The sequence below is a fragment of the Pinus tabuliformis genome, chromosome 5_1 (assembly GCF_031772625.1).
Source record: "Pinus tabuliformis cultivar Carrire ecotype Pingquan chromosome 5_1, CPIR1, whole genome shotgun sequence".
Classification (NCBI taxonomy): domain Eukaryota; kingdom Viridiplantae; phylum Streptophyta; class Pinopsida; order Pinales; family Pinaceae; genus Pinus; species Pinus tabuliformis.
Genome location: NC_142305.1, coordinates 864,723,190 through 864,740,638, shown reverse-complemented (window position 1 = coordinate 864,740,638; position 17,449 = coordinate 864,723,190). Strand labels below are relative to the sequence as shown.

Genomic DNA, 17,449 nt, shown 5'->3' with positions numbered 1-17,449 from the left:
CTTCTTTTGTGTGTGTATATATATGTATGTATAGGGCCTAGGCACATGCTAATACTCCAGACTTGAAGTTTGACAAACATATATATGCATATAGGCAAATGCTAATACTGCAGATTTTGAAGTTTGACAAACCCTACCACATCCATGCATACACCCACATGCACAGACCTTGGAAACAATGTTGTAAAGCTAATAATAATTAGTATATAATGCACATAACAATTGCAGAGAATTCTGCATCTGAACCTTACGCAAACAGGGTGGCATGTTTCATGATCCACTGCAACAAGTTCTACACGTCCATACTGTACCACAGTTTGCAAGGGCCAAGTGCAGAAACAAGAATAGATGTGTTCAGGGGCAAAGATATTTAATAAATAGGTCTTTTTCTTATATGTATAGTGAGACATTACTTTTTGGGAAAAAAATTATCAGAAATAAATTACAGTAGTTAAGATTGTAAAATCAATGTGGTAAATCTGTTTGGATTGATCATGACAATATTCAAGTAACTAGTACTAAGAAAGCATCAGTACAATGTGCATCTAGGTATCCTAGGTTCGAAAACGTGTCTTCATATTGCCCTCCAATAGGTATAAGGTACACTCAATACTTAGTGCATACATATCAGAATGAAGTTGATACAACCATGCTGCATAAGTTATCAAGCTAAATGACTAAGGATCAAAGCCACGCATCACGCAACATGAAAATAAGCATGAGCTTAAGCAATATAGTGCAATTTTGAGTCCCTTTTTAGCTGTCTACATATAACAGAGAACTAATAAGGTCGTGACTTTTGAAAAACTCCCAAACTATGAGGATTTCAAAGTTATCTTCAATTGGAATCAGAAATAAAGGTACATGAAATGTCTCACGTTTAGGAAAAATTGTGCTGTACACAGTAGTGTATTGTATTGGGAAACCCAAAATGGGAATGAATCCAATAGAGTAACTTGACATACAATCAGTATGCCTAACCATAAAGCCAAAAGGCTATGTACAAAATTCATGCTAGGAATAACGGAGTCAAGCATGAAGTAGAGACAAATTAGCCTACAAAACTTGATTAAAAATATATTCCTACAAAAACTAGGAGCTAATGCCTTCATCTTATTCTACTAAAATAGGGAGAACTAGACTGACCCGCTTTAATGCTGGTGAGCAACGCAGAGTTACACAGACCAGTCCAGAAAAAGATATTTTTGTACTTCTGTAAAATTGGTTTTAATACATTTATGCAGGTGCAGATATTGGCTAGAATTGATGTCTAGAGTCTAGACGAATGCCAGGAAAATAGAAACATATACTATACTAATCATCTGGAGTCCAGACCCTGATCTATAATAGGAAAACAAGGGCATATGCTTCGGGCGATGATAGGCATCATACAACCTTTATATAATTTTATGAATACTGACAACTTGGAATCTTAATTAACCTGCAATTATGAAAAAACATACCTGTTGTATGTCTTCACGTGTTATTTTTCTAGGCTTCCCACTTGACCTTGGAGGTGTACTAGAACCAGCTGAGACTGTCTGACTCTGTCTAGATAAATGATGTTCAGGTTGTTGGGAGGTATGTTGCTGATTTTGCTGGTGTCCTTGATGAGCTAGCTGCTGTGGTGATTGCCCATGCTTTAGTTGTTGCTGTGTTGGTGAAGGCGGAATTGGCAGGTGGCCTAATGGCTGACAGTAATATAATATAAATATTTAATCACAACAACTATATGAAAATTCAGAAAAGAGCACTCTTGACAATATTGAAGATAACAATTGTGCAAGATGTTTAGATTCAGTCCCCGGCAGGAAAATTCGCAATCTATAGGATAGATGTGATACCATCCATGGATACCATAATACCAATTATTTAAAAGTAAACAATGGATATAAGTAGACTCCGCAAGATACATGCATCATTACAAAGAAACAATTTGAAATTTGCACAAAATAGTAAGATAAATAATGTAAGATGCTGATCTAGAAGGATAACATTTTAAATATGGAGATATGTAAGTAGATTCCACCAAACTTATATCTGAGGACAATGAGAGAGAAATAAAGAGCCTTTCATCTTCAACCGATTTACAAACAAGCACTCCAGAACATTATTGAGCAACCCTCCAAAGAAATCCTCCTGAGAGCAATCCTCCTAAGAACATGAACTTAACCTACAATCCATTTTAACTCAATATTGATTTTGCCATGCCATTTTTGTCAACAATCTTTTATTATTCCAATTTTCCTGCATAAGTTCTGTTCTGCCAAAATCTTGCAGGCATATTACCAATTTCCAGATTTGCAAGAAAGAATCTGAATTTCAATTTTTTAACCCTTTTCCAGCTAATTCTAAAATTATTCCAATTCAAGATCAGAATTCCCAGAATTTCAGAACTTACAGTATCAACTAAAACTTTTATAATTAAACTTAGAGAACCAGTAAAAGTAGTATTACAGCTATATCATACATGAAGGACAACTGAACATATCAAAGAACAACAGGAGGGAATTGCAAGAATTAGGTCAAAAGGTCTAGAAATTCATAGGCAGTCAGTTGAAATTCCTAGCAGGGATGATCTTATTTAAACCTTTTCTGAATATCAATATGCAATATGCTCTCAATTATAAGATACGTATATAAATTTCTGAAATTTCAGTATTATTAAGGGTGATTCAATTTTAAGAATTTTCATGTTTTCAAAAAATCCAGGATTTATAAGTTTTGTTCGAGCAGCAACTGAAGAAAATGGGACAAAGCTTTACCCCAGTGAAAACAGAAATGTTAACAATCTTGACAAAAGGAATTCTTCAGTTAGATAAAATTCAAAATTTCAACATATTTCGATGTTCAGGATAAATCTGCTAATTTTTCCAGTTAATAAAAAAATTTAAACTGCAGAATTCATTGCTAAAATTTATATGTTTGTTGAGATTGTAACTTGGAAGGTGATTCTGCATGGATCAGGTGCCATGACATGCAGCGCGTCACCTCAATTATGTCCTACGGCAGTTAATTAATGAATTTCCTAAGTCAGGACTTTAGATGGCAATTGAATTTAATTGTTGGGTACTTTTTCATAAAAGCGAAAATAAGTCAACGACATACTAAGTTGTGACTTTTGATCTCTGTAATGTGAGATCTAATCTCAACCGTTGAGATTAGGGATTTCGCTTGAGATTAGGGTTTGTTCTTTTTAATCGGAGGTACGAGCCAAAGGAGAGACATAATTGATTGGCACGAGTTGGGATTCAGTGGAGCACAATTTTTGGCAGCAAGAACAAGAAAAGGCTAGATAGAACCAGCTAGATGGAGATCAGGGCAACCAAGATCATCAAAGAGGCTGAGTTATCACGGATCGAGTAGGTCGAGTTTCTCAAAGCAAGTAGGCCGAGTTTTCTCTTGGGCCGTTGTAATATTCCTAATGGAAATATACAATGATAAACATAGCAAACATAGCCAAAAACAAACAGGAAAATTCTCAAGCATCATAACACCATTTTAAAGCCAAAAATTGTGTTGCTGAGCCATTTTATTATAATATGAAGAGGGTACAATGAGGGGATAGAAAGAGTGCCCCTAGGCTTGCTCAAGGCAAGCTAGCTAAGCCCAAACGAATAATAAGAAGTCACCCTCAAATTTGTTGCTGCTCTATCTCTTGGCTTTGCGATGAACTGCCCAGAAATACGCTACTGGGTGTGAAGATCTGTTGCTATGGCCTCCTCCGCTGCTCAAAAAAATTCCAGGAAATTAACACCGGCCTCTACACCAATAACAAAGAAAAACCCACGAAGGAATTGGCCAAATGTTGACCTTGGAATTTCGGTCCAAATTTCCACTAGCTCCTCTAGTTGTTGCCTAGATTGGGACCCCTGATTGACCCCTCAAATCTACCCTAAAAATCTGCCAAATTATTTTTGAGGTCCTTGTCAAAAACCCAAAAAAACCCAGAAAGAGTTTGTCCTAGTTCTGACACTCCAAAATTGACCCCAAATGTTCGGCCCTCCTACACAAGCAAAAGATGTAGCCTACTGCAGATGCTGCATTTGCTGCTCTGCCAAGATGCTAGAAAAGCCCCCACAACATTTCCTTGGACTCCACCTCAAGTTTTAGGCCCAAACTCCCTTCACTCCTCAACTCCCAAGTGTGTCTCCTCCAAACACTGCGCAGTCCCTGCGCTGCTGCTAGTGTCTGCTCCACACAACTCGCACTCCCACTGCTGGAACAATCAGAAAAAGGATGGAACTCCCTCCTTGGGCTGGCATTCGATGTCCACCGAAGCAAGGGTTGAGATCTCCACTCAGAGACACTTGTGTGCTAAATAGCATTTGCAGACTTGGCTTCTGCTCAAGCATGCTATGTCAAAGACAAGTTTCTGAATAGATGAATGAATGACCAAAATGAGTGCCTCTTGCTCTATTTATAATTTGTGGCTCCTTCTCTCCTTGTGGTCCCCACTCTCTCTCTCTCTCCCCTAATTCGCACTTCCTTCTCTTTCCTCTCTCTTCCAAGAGTGCAAGTTCCCTCCTTGGGTCGAATTTCTCTTTCTTGTGGTCCCCACTTTCCACTAGAGCCACAATATTCTCTTTTCCTCCTAAGTCCCAGTGCCAGAATTGCGTCCTCTCCCCAAACTCATCTCTAATGCTGAAAATCAAAATTGGGGATATTACAATCCTCCCCACCAAAAATTGCTTGTCCTCAAGTAATGCCTGAACCAGCGCCTCCTCTATCTGTTGATCACCCCTATCACCATCAGTAATACCGGAGTCCCAAACATGTTGTTGAGTCATCCCAGGTCTCTCCACTGTCCTGACATGAAAGAATCCCTCAATAGCAGGATCCCAATCCATCTTGCCCCACCTGAAGCTCCCCTCGCTCCACTCACCATCTTGCTCAGTGTAAGTACCAAAAGTGCCCTGTATACCATCAATGAGTAGGGGATCATGATAATGTCGCACCATGCCCAACTCCTCATGAAGTTGTTGTACCACGTAGGCCATCTCATGCACTCCGAGAGTATATTCTCGAAGATACCACCCAATCCCTGCAGAGATAGTGTCTTGCTCACGTGAGCTTCTCCTGATATCATCCTGCTAGCCCACCTGCCATGCTAATGAAGTCCCCCACGCCATCAGTGACTCACTAAAGCCCAATGGAAGATCTGCATGATCTCCCCCTATAGTAGCCAACTCATCCCTAAAGGTTATTGAGTTGTGAAGAGCGGTGATGATCAGGTCCCCTGCTAATCTCAGAGTGGTGCCACCATGTTGAAGTTGTGCTACTCTGATTATGACATACTCCCCACCGTGTGCAGATTGTATCCTCCTCTCATGAGTCCTAGTGGCGAAAGATCTGTGAAAGCCAAGATCATCTGCCCGAACATCCCCATGATGCCAATATCTACCCCTCCACTGCCAATCTCGACCCTGAGCCATAACAAGATAAGTCTACCTTGCCATGTCGTGGAGGTCTCAGTGATCCCCCATGTGTCAAACCCAAAGTGAACTGGATCACCCTCTACCATGACCTTGCTCATCACAAAGGGGAGTGATCCACCTGCCAACCAGGTCCCTAGATCCCCCAAACATACGGGGAGCTCATAACTCCCTCTCCTCACAGGATGTCGCTGCGTAGCACTGCTATCTGCTAGAACCCATCTAGCCCTCATCTCTAACCCCTGTATGTATCCCCTGGGTGGACCCCAAGTATCAAGAGTATGTCCCACACATGTGAACCTGTCCTACTTTTGCCAGACCACGCAGAGAAAACCATATCCCAACTCCTGACAATACACTTGGAAATTGTTCGAAGTCTGGATACCCTCCTGAAGACGAAGTCTACCATCCACCATCCCTCAAGTGTGAGCCCAGGGGTGGAACATATGCTACCTCGGCTATCAACCATGCCATTCTTAAGCCTGTATCTGACAATGCATGCACCTACCAAGGGTCTCAACTAGAGAGTCTCCCCCTAGCTCATGACACGCGTGTTTCATCCAACTGTCTAGGGTGAGCCTCCCATGCCCTGCTGCCTGAATGGAGAGTGTCAAGGGGAAACAACCAAACACTCTGTGACTGTAAGCAACACTGGAGGATGATGGGTGGGTATGTCCCAAAGGGTATGATCAAAAGTCTGTCGGAATGCTCAAGAGTGATCCTACGGACGACACTCTCTCCGCCTCGGATCTACTGATAACTCCCTCGAAGCCTTGTCTCTGCTAAACACGGTGTCCCTAGATGCTCAACAATGTCCTCATCGATCCTAGGTGACCTACATCTAATGGTACATTCAATGCCCCAGTCCATAGGTCCCCTTGGGAGTAACGCTCCAAGAGCCTGTTACGCTACATCATGTGTCACTACATACCACCAAGTATCACCGTACTCCTCTACATGCTACTGTATGTTGCAACATGTCCCTGTACACTATTGGATACCTTCATCTATGGCTATACCATCATGTTCCATCCTGTGTACGATCTGTGTCAAGGCACCAGTCACTCGCCGCATGTACTCAACGTAATGTAAGGCACTCCTACACCACAATGCAACCCAACACACTACAGCACACCACCATGCACCTCCATGTCCACTTATAGTCCACTACTCAGTGCTAGATGCTCCCACACATCCCTGGATGTGATGGCCTAGAGTTGTGTCTCTACGTGTCGTCCCACACCTGATCATATCATCACCTTCACCATCAAATCACTATACCCGCCGATGAATGGATCTTCACTCTAAATCCCCCTCTAGTAATCCGAGAAGTGAATCTCCCTCTGTGTCAGCAGTGATGCTATCACTGCGCTGCTCCTCTACATCCTCTGTGGCCCACACAAAAGTAAAGAGTCCCCAGCGCCAGTCAAGGCACCATCTAGTGGCCTGCCAATTCCGCCTCCTCTGACAAACTCCTGCCAGAGTATGTTGATCACCTCGTGATCATGTGTACAGATGTCATACTAAGACAACCAAAGGAGTCTGTCCATAAATTGGTTGGTTACTAGTGCTAACCAAGACTCCCCTAGCGAATGTGCATGCTCAACTGCTAGGTCAATTGTACCATCCAAGCTGTAGCCAACTGGCATACCTAGGAAATGATAGGTAGTCCCACCTGGAACACAATGCTAGTCTGCGCTGCTGATATCCCCAGTGCTTGGAAGCTCCTACTGAGCTACACCCAGGTCCACCACGATCTCCATAGCCCACTCCACAGGGTACAAACTCAAAATCTCTCACCATCCAACCCCAAGAGAAGGATTGAATGCACGAACTCCTGCACATTAAACACCCCGATGTGAAAATTCGGTGACTCGATTCCTACTGCAGCAAACTGATGATATTTCTCCTATTTGTTAAATTCCTTTAAACAAATTACTTGCAGTTTTCTACAGCAAATATTGAAATACATTGCAGCCTACAAAAAATAAATACTATGGAAACTAAATACTACACTGGAGAGAAATAAACATACACACATTTACACAATTGTTTTTGAACAATGTCCCTAGAAAAACCCAACTTGGGAAAATCGGTGTAGCAACTGATGGTTTTATTATTATGTAGTAGTTTCTGAGTACAAATCGTTAGATGCCCAAACTAGCAATCTAATACAGAGAATAAACTGGCAAAGAGTTAGTGAGAAAAATTTCACACCGTTACTAGCAATCCGACATTGATCAGCCTCTGGAAGGCTGCCTGTGCGTCAACCTACTCAGATCTGCGTCACAATCTCTAGGCTCTGCGTCACCTCCTTTGATCTCCTGCTATCTGGAAATTCGACCCTCTGGCCCTCTGGTCTCACACCCCGACTTCTGGCACTAGATCTTGACTCTCCTAGCTGAATTTCGAACTCCCTCTAAAGCTTTGTGTAGCACTACGTTGCCTCTTTGAACCTCTGCAAGCCTTCTCTGCCTTGCACTCTCCAAATCTAGAAAACTCTCCTCCAGAGTACTATCACTGCCCCTCACTGCAAGAAGATCACTTGATCTCTCTCCGGCAACTCAGCGCTGCTACTCTTTGTGAAAATTTGGAAGCCCCAAATTTATACTGCAACAAGTGTTTAGTATGATTCATCTCATTGTTGGAGTTTGTCTGCTGCTAGTCTCTACGCTGACCCTCTGAAGCCTTTGCACTGTTGCTGACCTCTGCTCTTTGCCAACTGCATCGCTGCCAACTCTGCTCTGCGCTGCTCAGTGTCTCGCGCTCCTAGCCAATGCAATTTTCACTCTAGCACTCCTTTGCACCGACACTGGTCCATCCTGCTACTTTTGATCTGGGCTCCCGTAGCAAGGAATTGATCCGAGAGGTGGGCTCCTCAAGTGTCCTACCCATCTGCAGTCCTTTCGAACTACAACTCTAGATCACCCCACCTCCCTCCTCGAGGTATCTGGGTTGTCATGGAAAACTCCTCCTCGATCTTCATGGGTGCAGCCTTCGAATTTGCTTATCTTTGTCCTTCTTTCTGAGAGGACAATGTGTTGCATAGTGACCGAATTCACCACACCTGAAGCATTTAATCTTTGAGATGTCCTTCTTCCGCCTCTGCTACTCCAACTGCCCCTTGGATGTGAGGGATGCATTCTCTTCCTCCTCCTTGGGCTTTGACCCACTGCTGCTACTTCCGTCAAGTTTACACTTGACCAAGTCTCTCCTCAGCGCCTCTTGCTTAAGAGCTGCCCACATTCCTTCCCAGTCCAACAAGTTCTCCCTGCCCAAGATTCTCTGGACAAATACTTGCCACTCCTCTAAAACTGATTTGAGGGCCAATCTAACCATCTCGGAAGATTGAGGTGTAGACCCCACAAATGCTAGCTCATCTCGGGTCTCCTGAAGCTTTGCAAGGAACGGATCAATGTGTTCCCCCTTCTGCATCTGCGTGGACCTCATCTTTTGTTCTAAGTACATCTTCTGTTGCTCGGAAGATCCTTGATACAGCGTCAACAATGCATCCCACATCTCCTTGGCAGTTCCTCTGCCAGCGATGTGAAAGACCACATGATCCTTCACTCTATCGAGTATCATTCTCTTTGTCTTTGCCATCTCTCCCTTGTACTTTTTGAGCGGAACTGGATCCACGGGCACAACTACCACACTTTCAACGTAGGTCTTGAGAAAATGTTCATCCAGAAGGCATGACATCCTTGCCTTCCAGATCACATAGTCGATGCAACATCCAACCGATCCTGATCTGTCAACCCACAGGCTACTATTTCTGCCACTCAGAAAAGTCGAATGACCTCCTCTCTCCTGCTGCTGCTAAGAAAATGAGAATTCAAATTCCCTGGCTAGGAATTCTCTAAGGAAGAAATTCCCTCAAGTGTCTCTTCTTTCTTATGACGTCTTTCTGCCCAGCAACTGCCTGCACAAAACTACGTCACACCAAGAAACCCTCTTTGTTGAAGCTTTTGTTGCGTTGCTCCCTTTGCCGCTGACAAATCTCGATCTAGAAATCTTACCTCTCTGTCAACTCCCTCAAAGAGAGATTTACCACGAAAATCTTGCCCTCCTAGCCTGAATAGCACACTCCCTATTGGGATTCGATTTGATGCCTATGCAGCACTTCGACTTCCCTTCTTCCTTCAGCGCTAGGCTCTTCCGACACTGCTCTCTTGTTTCACCTGCAACTCTGATACAATGTGAAAATTTGGTAGCCCCAAATTTCCACTACATCAACTAATTAAGTCCCTTCTATCTGTTAATTACTGAACAAATTATTTATTGTTTCCTACAGTAAACATCGAAACTAATACACTGTAGCGTTCACCATTTAAATAAAATACGGAAACAAGAAATTGCATAAGAAAGAAATATACAACACATCTACATAGTTATTTTTGGACAAATGTCCACGGAAAAACTCAATGCGGGAAAATCAGTGCAGCAGTTGATGTTTTGTATTATTATGTAGTAGTTTTTCTTAATACAATCTTTGGATGCCTTCCTGGCTATCCAGTACAGAGAATATAACTAACAGAGAGATAAGTGAGATTACCTCACACTATCACTAGAGATCTGATTAATCCAACCAAAGAATGACTTGCCCCTTGATGCCTTTGCACTTCCTCTTTGTAGTCACTGCATCAGCCCAACATTACATCGTCTAGGGACAGCGTCACTCCCTCTATTGACCAATTTTCCCCCCAGGAACTTCGATTTTCACCTCCCGGTCTCACACCCCAGCTTCTGGGTTCTGATATCGATTCCTCTAGCAAATTTTCGAACCTCCTCAAGGCTTCCGCGTCAGCGTACGCTGGCCGGCTTAGCCACTGCGCTACCTCGCCTGGATCTCTCTCTACCTTCTCTGTTGAGTATTCCACGATCAAGAGAAATCTCCAACCGAAACTATCCTTGCCCACTTCAAAAGATCACTTTGAAATTCTTTCCAACAACTGTTCTGCTTTAGAAAATCGATCCTCTGATCTTCACTCAATGTGTTCTCCAAGTGCCCATCGATGTCCTTATAATCCTCCAGTTAAGAACCAATGGCCCAAATTAGATTCTAATCAATGGCTCAGATCATTTGGACACGATCTTTGTCTTCTTCTAGAAGTTTCACCCACAGTTAGATTAATACCCTTTAATTATTTTAATTTCCTAAGTTTAGACATAGGCACCCATTAAAAATAATTAATTATTTTAATAAAACTGTCTCCGAGCAAAATTTCCCAAAATGATTTCTGGGTTTTGGAGAATGCATGTGTCTAAGCCTCCCTACAAATTTTGAGGCTTAGAGCACATCCAATGGTACCAGAAATCAACACTCTTGAGAAATTCGATCTCTTGATCTCTCTCACTTGATGTGTTCTCCAAGTGCCCATTAAGCTCCTTCTTATAATCTCTTGTTGGAGCACCAACTGCCAAGATTAAAACATAATCAAAGGCTAAGATTAACTGGGAGTTGATCCTCGTCTTTTTCTAGAAGATTCACACCAGATTTAATTAATACCCTTTAATTAACCAAATTTCCTAAGTTTAGACTTAGGGAACCATTTAAAAAAGTTAGTTATTTTAATTAAATCATCTCTAGGTTGAATTTTCCCAAAGGATTTCTGGGTATTGGAGAATGCATGTGTCTTAGCCTCTTTGCAAAATTTCGAGGCTAGAGCACATCCGATGCTACAAAAATCAACAATCTCTCTTAGCGAGGAATGTGCTCTAGTGCTGCAACCCACTAAAGCATCACTCTATCTCTGCACCATCTCCTACTACGCTATTGATGTCTGGCTCTATTGCCCACAAACTACTGCGTAACTCTGATTGCTACAACCATGTTGTTGTTGGCCCTGCTAAACTGCTGCCAACGATGCATCTCCACTACAACCTTCTCCATCTACTGTTGTTGCGACTACAGCATCTGCAACGAAAAAGCATCCAAAATACTGAACCAACTGTGGTCAATATGATGCATCCATCGTCCGAGTTCTGACTGCTGCTAGCCTCTGCGTTGTTGTTGAAGCCTCTGCGTTCTTGCTGACTCTGCTTTGTGCCAACTGCACAGCTACCAACTTTGCTCTATGTTGCTCAGTCTCAGACCACTACTAGCTAATGCACCTGTCAGTTTGGCACCTCACTGCACCAATTGCCACTGGTCCATCCTGGTACTACTGACTATAGGCTCCCGTAGCAAGGTCTTGATCCACGAGGTGGACTCCTCAAGGACCCTTCCCATCCTGCATCTCTCTGGGGCTACAATTCCAAATCACCCCCCTCACCCCTGGAGGCATCTCGGCAATCATGGCAAACTCTTCCTCCAGTGTGGAGGACAACCTATCGATCTCAACGGATGCATCTTGTTGATCCTGCTTCTCCTCTTTGTCCTTTCTGAGAGGACATTGAGTGTTGTAGTGGCCCAACTCATCACACTTGAAGCACTTGATTTTCAAAATATCCTTCTTTCTTCTGCGCTACTCCTGCTGCCCCTTTGATGCAAGGGCCACATCCTCCTGTTCCTTCACCTGCTTTGTCCCACTGCTGCTACTACCACTAATGATGGCCTTCACCAAATCAAGCCTCATTTCCTCCTGCTACAAATCAGCCCACACATGTTCCTAATCTGGCAATTTTTCTCTGCCCAGGATGCTCTGGACGAAAACTTGTCAATCTTCAGAAATGCTATTCAGCGCTAATCATACAAACTCTGAGGGCTAGGGCGCTAACCCTACTAAAGCCAGTTGGTCCCGAACATCCTGAAGCCTCATAAGGAAGTGGTCTACACGCTCCCCTTTCTACATCCTCGTGCATCTCAACTTCTCCTCAAGTACATCTTCCGTTGCTCGAAAGATCCTTCATATAGCATAGCGCAGCTAATGCCTCCCACATTTGTCGGGCAATATCCTTGCCAACTATGTGAGATACCACATGATCTCGAACACCATCGAGAATGAAACTCTTAGCTCTCGCCATCTCCTTCTTGTACTTCTTGAGCGGATCTGCATCGGCGAGTACAACTACCACGCTATCAACATAAGTTTCTAGATCATGCTCATCTAGAAGGCAGGAAATCCTGGGCTTCCAGATCACATAGTTGGAGGCTCTGTCGAACCGATCTTGATCTCTCAACCCAGTTGATGCCATCACTCCTGAAAAAGGTAAACTGCTTCCTCTTCTCCTCTGCACAACTACTGCCCAGCTATTCGCACTCCCTTCTGGAGTGAGAAATCACGCACACAACTACTGTTGCTCTGCTAGGAAAATTCGAACTTCTTGGCTAGAAGTCCCTTGAGGAAAGAATTCCCTTAGTGTGTGCTTTACTCTCCTTCTGACACTATTCTGCTAGCAACTGTTGTAAAATAATTGCGTCGTAGCTGAAGATATGCTTTGCAAGGAAAAAAATACGTTGCTCCTTTCTACCTCTGGAAAGCTTTGATCCGTAAAATCAAATTTCTCTGTCCACTCACTCAAAGAAATCGATCTTTCCTCAAAACTCGTCCTCCTTGGCCCAAGGACCGCGCTGCCTCTAGGGTTTCAAACTACTGCCAAGGCAGAAATTCGAACCTTCTCCTTCCCTTCTGCTCTGAGCTCTTATGCTTACGATCTGTGCTCTGATACCATGTGAAAAATCGGTGACCCGATTCGTACTGCAACAAACTGATGATATTTCTCCTATTTGTTAAATTCCTTTAAACAAATAATTTGCAGTTTTCTATAGCGAATATCGAAATACATACACTGCAACATACAAAAAGTAAATACTGCAAAGGACCTGGCCCGTTGATCCTTTAGCTCCTCTAGCAATACGAACATATTTCAGCAAATGCTCTCAGGCATAACTTGTCTCCATTCGCTTCGTATCAGCTCAGCTCAGAGTTTCCAAGCAGTTACCCCCATACATATTGTATATACATCTGGTATTATTTGCTTGCATAAATCGAAAAGACCTACCCCTGGTATTACTGATCCACTAGGACAGTTGATAAATGAGAAAATATCTTTGTTTGCATCTTCTACACTCAAATATACCATGAGATCCATGAGTTGATTTGCAATCTCCTGATTGATATCTTGAACCAAAAAAAGTAATCTCTCTTGATAAAGTCAGTTGTATAAGTCGACCCAAGTTGCATCTTCATCTCCAGGGGCTCAGAAAGGAATCGTACTAATTTTGATTAGAGAAGAGCTAGGAGCAATATCATAGCACTTGTCTTTTAGTAGTTAGATCTCCCAGTTTTTGGAATGCTCCAAATTCTACTCGAACATCTAGATCCAAGTCCATACCAGCAAAAACATCTCTGAATAAGGTCCTAGCACCATGCCAAATGTGTCCAGAAAAGAAAAGGAGAGCAAATGTAGCATGTCTGAAAGTGGACAATGTCCCTAGAAAAACCCAACTTGGGAAAACCGGTGTAGCAGCTGAGGGTTTTATTATTATGCAGTAGTTTCTGAGTAAAAATCGTTAGATGCCCAAACTGGCAATCTGATACAGAGAATAAACTGGCAAAGAGTTAGTGAGAAAAATCTCACACTGTTATTGGCAATTCGACACTGATCAAGCTCTGGAAGGCTAGCCCCACGCTGCCTCTACGTCAACCTACGCAGATCTGTGTCACAATCTTTGGGCTCTACGTCACCTCCTCTTATCTCCTGTTGTTTGGAAATTCAACCCTTTAGCCCTCTGGTCTCACACCCCAGCTTCTAGCACTAGATCTCGACTCTCCCAATTGAATTTCAAACTCCCTTTGAAGCTCTGCGTGGCACTGTGTTGCATCTTTGAACCTCTCTATGCCTTATCTACCTTGCACTCTCTAGACCTGGAAAAGTCTCCTTCAGACTACTATCCCTGCAAGAAGATCACTTGATCTCTCTCCGGCAACTCAGCGTTGCTACTCTTGAGAAATTCAATCTCTTGATCTCTCTCACTCTATGTGTTCTTCGAGTGCCCATCAAGCTCCTTATAATCTCTTGTTGAAGCACCAACGACCAAGATTAAAACACAATCAAAGGCTAAGATCAACTGGGAGTTGATCCTCGTCTTTTTCTAGAAGATTCACACCAGATTTAATTAATACCCTTTTATTCACCAGATTTGCTATGTTTAGACTTAGGGAAACATTTAAAAAGTTAATTATATTAATTAAATCATCTCTAGGTGGAATTTTCCCAAACGATTTCTGGGTATTGGAGAATGCATGTGTCTTAGCCTCCCTGCAAAATCTTGTGCCTATAGCACATCCGTTGCTACAGAAATCAAAACCCAACATGCGGATGCTGCACCCTGTGCAACTCCGATCATCTCATCCCGCTACCAAGGTCAACCACATGAGATTTGACTAGGCAGCTCTTGTTAGTTTTTGTAGCATCGGATATGTTCTAGCCTTGAAATTTCGTTGAAAGGCTAGAATACATGAGATCTCCAAAACCCATAAATTGTTTCTGGAAATTCCACCTAGAGACGACTTAATTAAAATAATTAACCATTTTTATTGTTTCCAAAGTCTAAACTTAGGAAATGTGATTAATTAAAGGGTATTAATTAAGTCATGGTGAGAATCTTCTAGAAAAAGACATGGATCGAGTTCTAGTTAATCTTAGCCATCGATTATGTTTTAATCTTGGTCCATTGATGTCTCAACAAGAGACTATAAGAAGAAACTCGATGGGGCTTGCAGAACACATACAAGCAGCGACTCACTTGCCCATGCAGATCGATTTTCTCGGTGGTTGAAGTTCAGTAGAGGAGATAGAGCCAGAGGGTGAGTTGCAGGGGAGAGAGAGAGGGTATTAGTGGTGACCCGGGAAGTGCAGAACGAGTTCCGGAAGAGACAGGAGGAGGAGAGACGCAATCCACTAGAGCTCTGCATAGAGGGTGACGCAAAAACCCAATGTATGGACAGAGGGTTCATCTCGAGGTCAGGGAGTCGCTGTGGAGAGTGAGAAATTTGTCACTAAATTTCTCTCAGTAGTTTTCCTCTATTCTAATGTCTAAATTCTTGTACTTGAATTTCTGTTGAAGAATTAATAAAGAAACCCTCATCTATTGCACCAGTTTTCCCAAGTTGGGTTTTCCGGGGACAATTGTCCAAAAATAACTGTCAATATTTTTATGTGTGCTAGAATTTTTCTAATTTTCTAGCATTTATTTTCCACAGTGTTTGTTTTGTGAAGGTTGCAGCGTATATATTTCAATATTTATCGTAGGAAACTGTAAATAGTTTGTTTAATTAATTTAACAAATAGAAAAAATATTATCAGTTGCTACAGTAGGATTCCGAGTTTCAGAATTTTCACATGGTATCGGAGCTCAGCGTGGAAGTCGAAGAGCTCAGTGGTAGAAGGGAAGAGGAATTTCGAAGCTCTGCATAGGCAGCAATTCGAAACCCTCAGAGGCAGCGCAATTCCTTTGGCCAAGAAGGTCGTTTTTTGAGGAAAAAAATATTTCTCTGAGAGAGTTGAGAGAGAATAAATTTTCCAAATCAAAGATTACCAGAGGCAAAGGGAGCAATTGTATTTTCCTTGCAGAGCAAATCTTCAGCTGCGACGCAGTTATTTTGCAGTAGTTTGCTGGTACAAAATAACATCAGGAAGGAAAGGAGAAATAACACAGAAAATCATGGACAGAATCAACTGTTAGGAAGCCTCAGAATTATCTTCTAGGTTGGAGGATGAGTTCGCATGCTTTTCAAGTTCAGCGTCATATGGTGTCTAGTATATTGATAGTGGAGCTTCAGCTCATATGACTAGAGTTAGAGAATATTTCTCTAGCTATTAAGAGGAGTAGATGGACTTCCATATCACTATGGCTAACAGAACTAAATGTACTCCGGTAGGGAGAGGCGCCATAGATTTTCAGACAGAAACAGGAACCAGCACCAATGCTACTAATGTACTACATGTGCCAAGATTGGGTATGAACCTAATTTCAGTGTCCCCGTTACAAGACAATGGGTATGATGTAAACTTCGTGGGGAAGAAAGTGTATATCAAAGTTCAAACACTCTAGCTGGAAGAAAGCGAGGAAGATTGGAGCTCAGAGCAACAGGTTATACAAGGTGCAGCTCGATTCTCCAATGACACTAATAGGCAATGATAATAGTAGTGGAAAGGCGCTGAACGAACTCTGACACAGAAGGATGGGACATTTACACCATGGCGGACTTAGGATGCTCAAAGAAACTGTACAAGAGTTCCAGTTCTCAGCACAGAGCACGATGATGTGTGTAGAGGGGCAGCATTTTCTAGAAGTGACAGCAGAGCAAATGGTGTGTTGGGATTGATACACTCAGATATTTGTGGTCCTATGTCCACTAGAGCTCTTAGCGGTGGTGAATATTTCGTCACCTTTATTGATGATCATTCCAGGAAGACTTGGATCTATTTCTTAAAGACCAAAGATGAGGTCTTTGATCGGTTCAAAGAGTTCAAGGCTCTCATACAGAACGCGACAGGGAAAAAGATCAAGGTGCTACATTCAAATAATGGTGGAGAATACACAGATAAAGACTTCACAGACTTCTGCACAAAGGAAGGCATCAAAAGAGAATGGACAGCTCCATATAATCCTCAGCAGAATGGAGTAGCGGAGCGAAAGAACTAAACAATAGTTGGGGCTGCAAAGGCTATGATGTATGACCAGGATTTGCCTAGATTTTTATGGGTAGAGGCATGCAACATAGCAGTGTACATTCAAAACAGAACACCTCATAGAGCATTGGGGAAGAAAACACCAGAGGGGGTCTTCACAGGAAAGAAGCCCAAAGTAAGTCATTTATGGATACTCGGGAATGAGGCTTACTATCACATACTAGATGAAAAGCACAGCAAATTGGATCAGACTACAAAGAAGGGGTTCCTAGTAGGGTATAGCGAGACCTCAAAGGCATACAAGATCTACATTCCTAGCAGTAAGAAGATTGTAATGAGGCTAGATGTAAAGTTCATGGAAGACAAAGCTTTCAGAAGATTTCGAGAAATTCCTGCAGGTGATCGGTCAGCAGAAGTTCTGTTAGTTCAACAGC

At 42.5% G+C, this 17,449-nt stretch overlaps 1 protein-coding gene across 4 annotated transcripts in view; it reads right to left on the bottom strand.

The window, feature by feature from the left end:
* Positions 1 to 17,449, bottom strand: part of LOC149167568 (histidine-tRNA ligase) — a 341,880-nt gene that overhangs the window by 166,361 nt on the left and 158,070 nt on the right. For 3 of the 4 annotated variants that reach the window (XM_089433027.1, XM_089433025.1, XM_089433024.1), the window contains one exon: positions 1,464 to 1,691. The exons of the other annotated variant lie outside the window; for it this stretch is intronic. In XM_089433027.1, the coding sequence (XP_089289153.1) occupies positions 1,464 to 1,691 (228 nt within the window). The remainder of the gene's footprint in view (positions 1 to 1,463; positions 1,692 to 17,449) is intronic. 4 annotated transcript variants of the gene reach the window in all.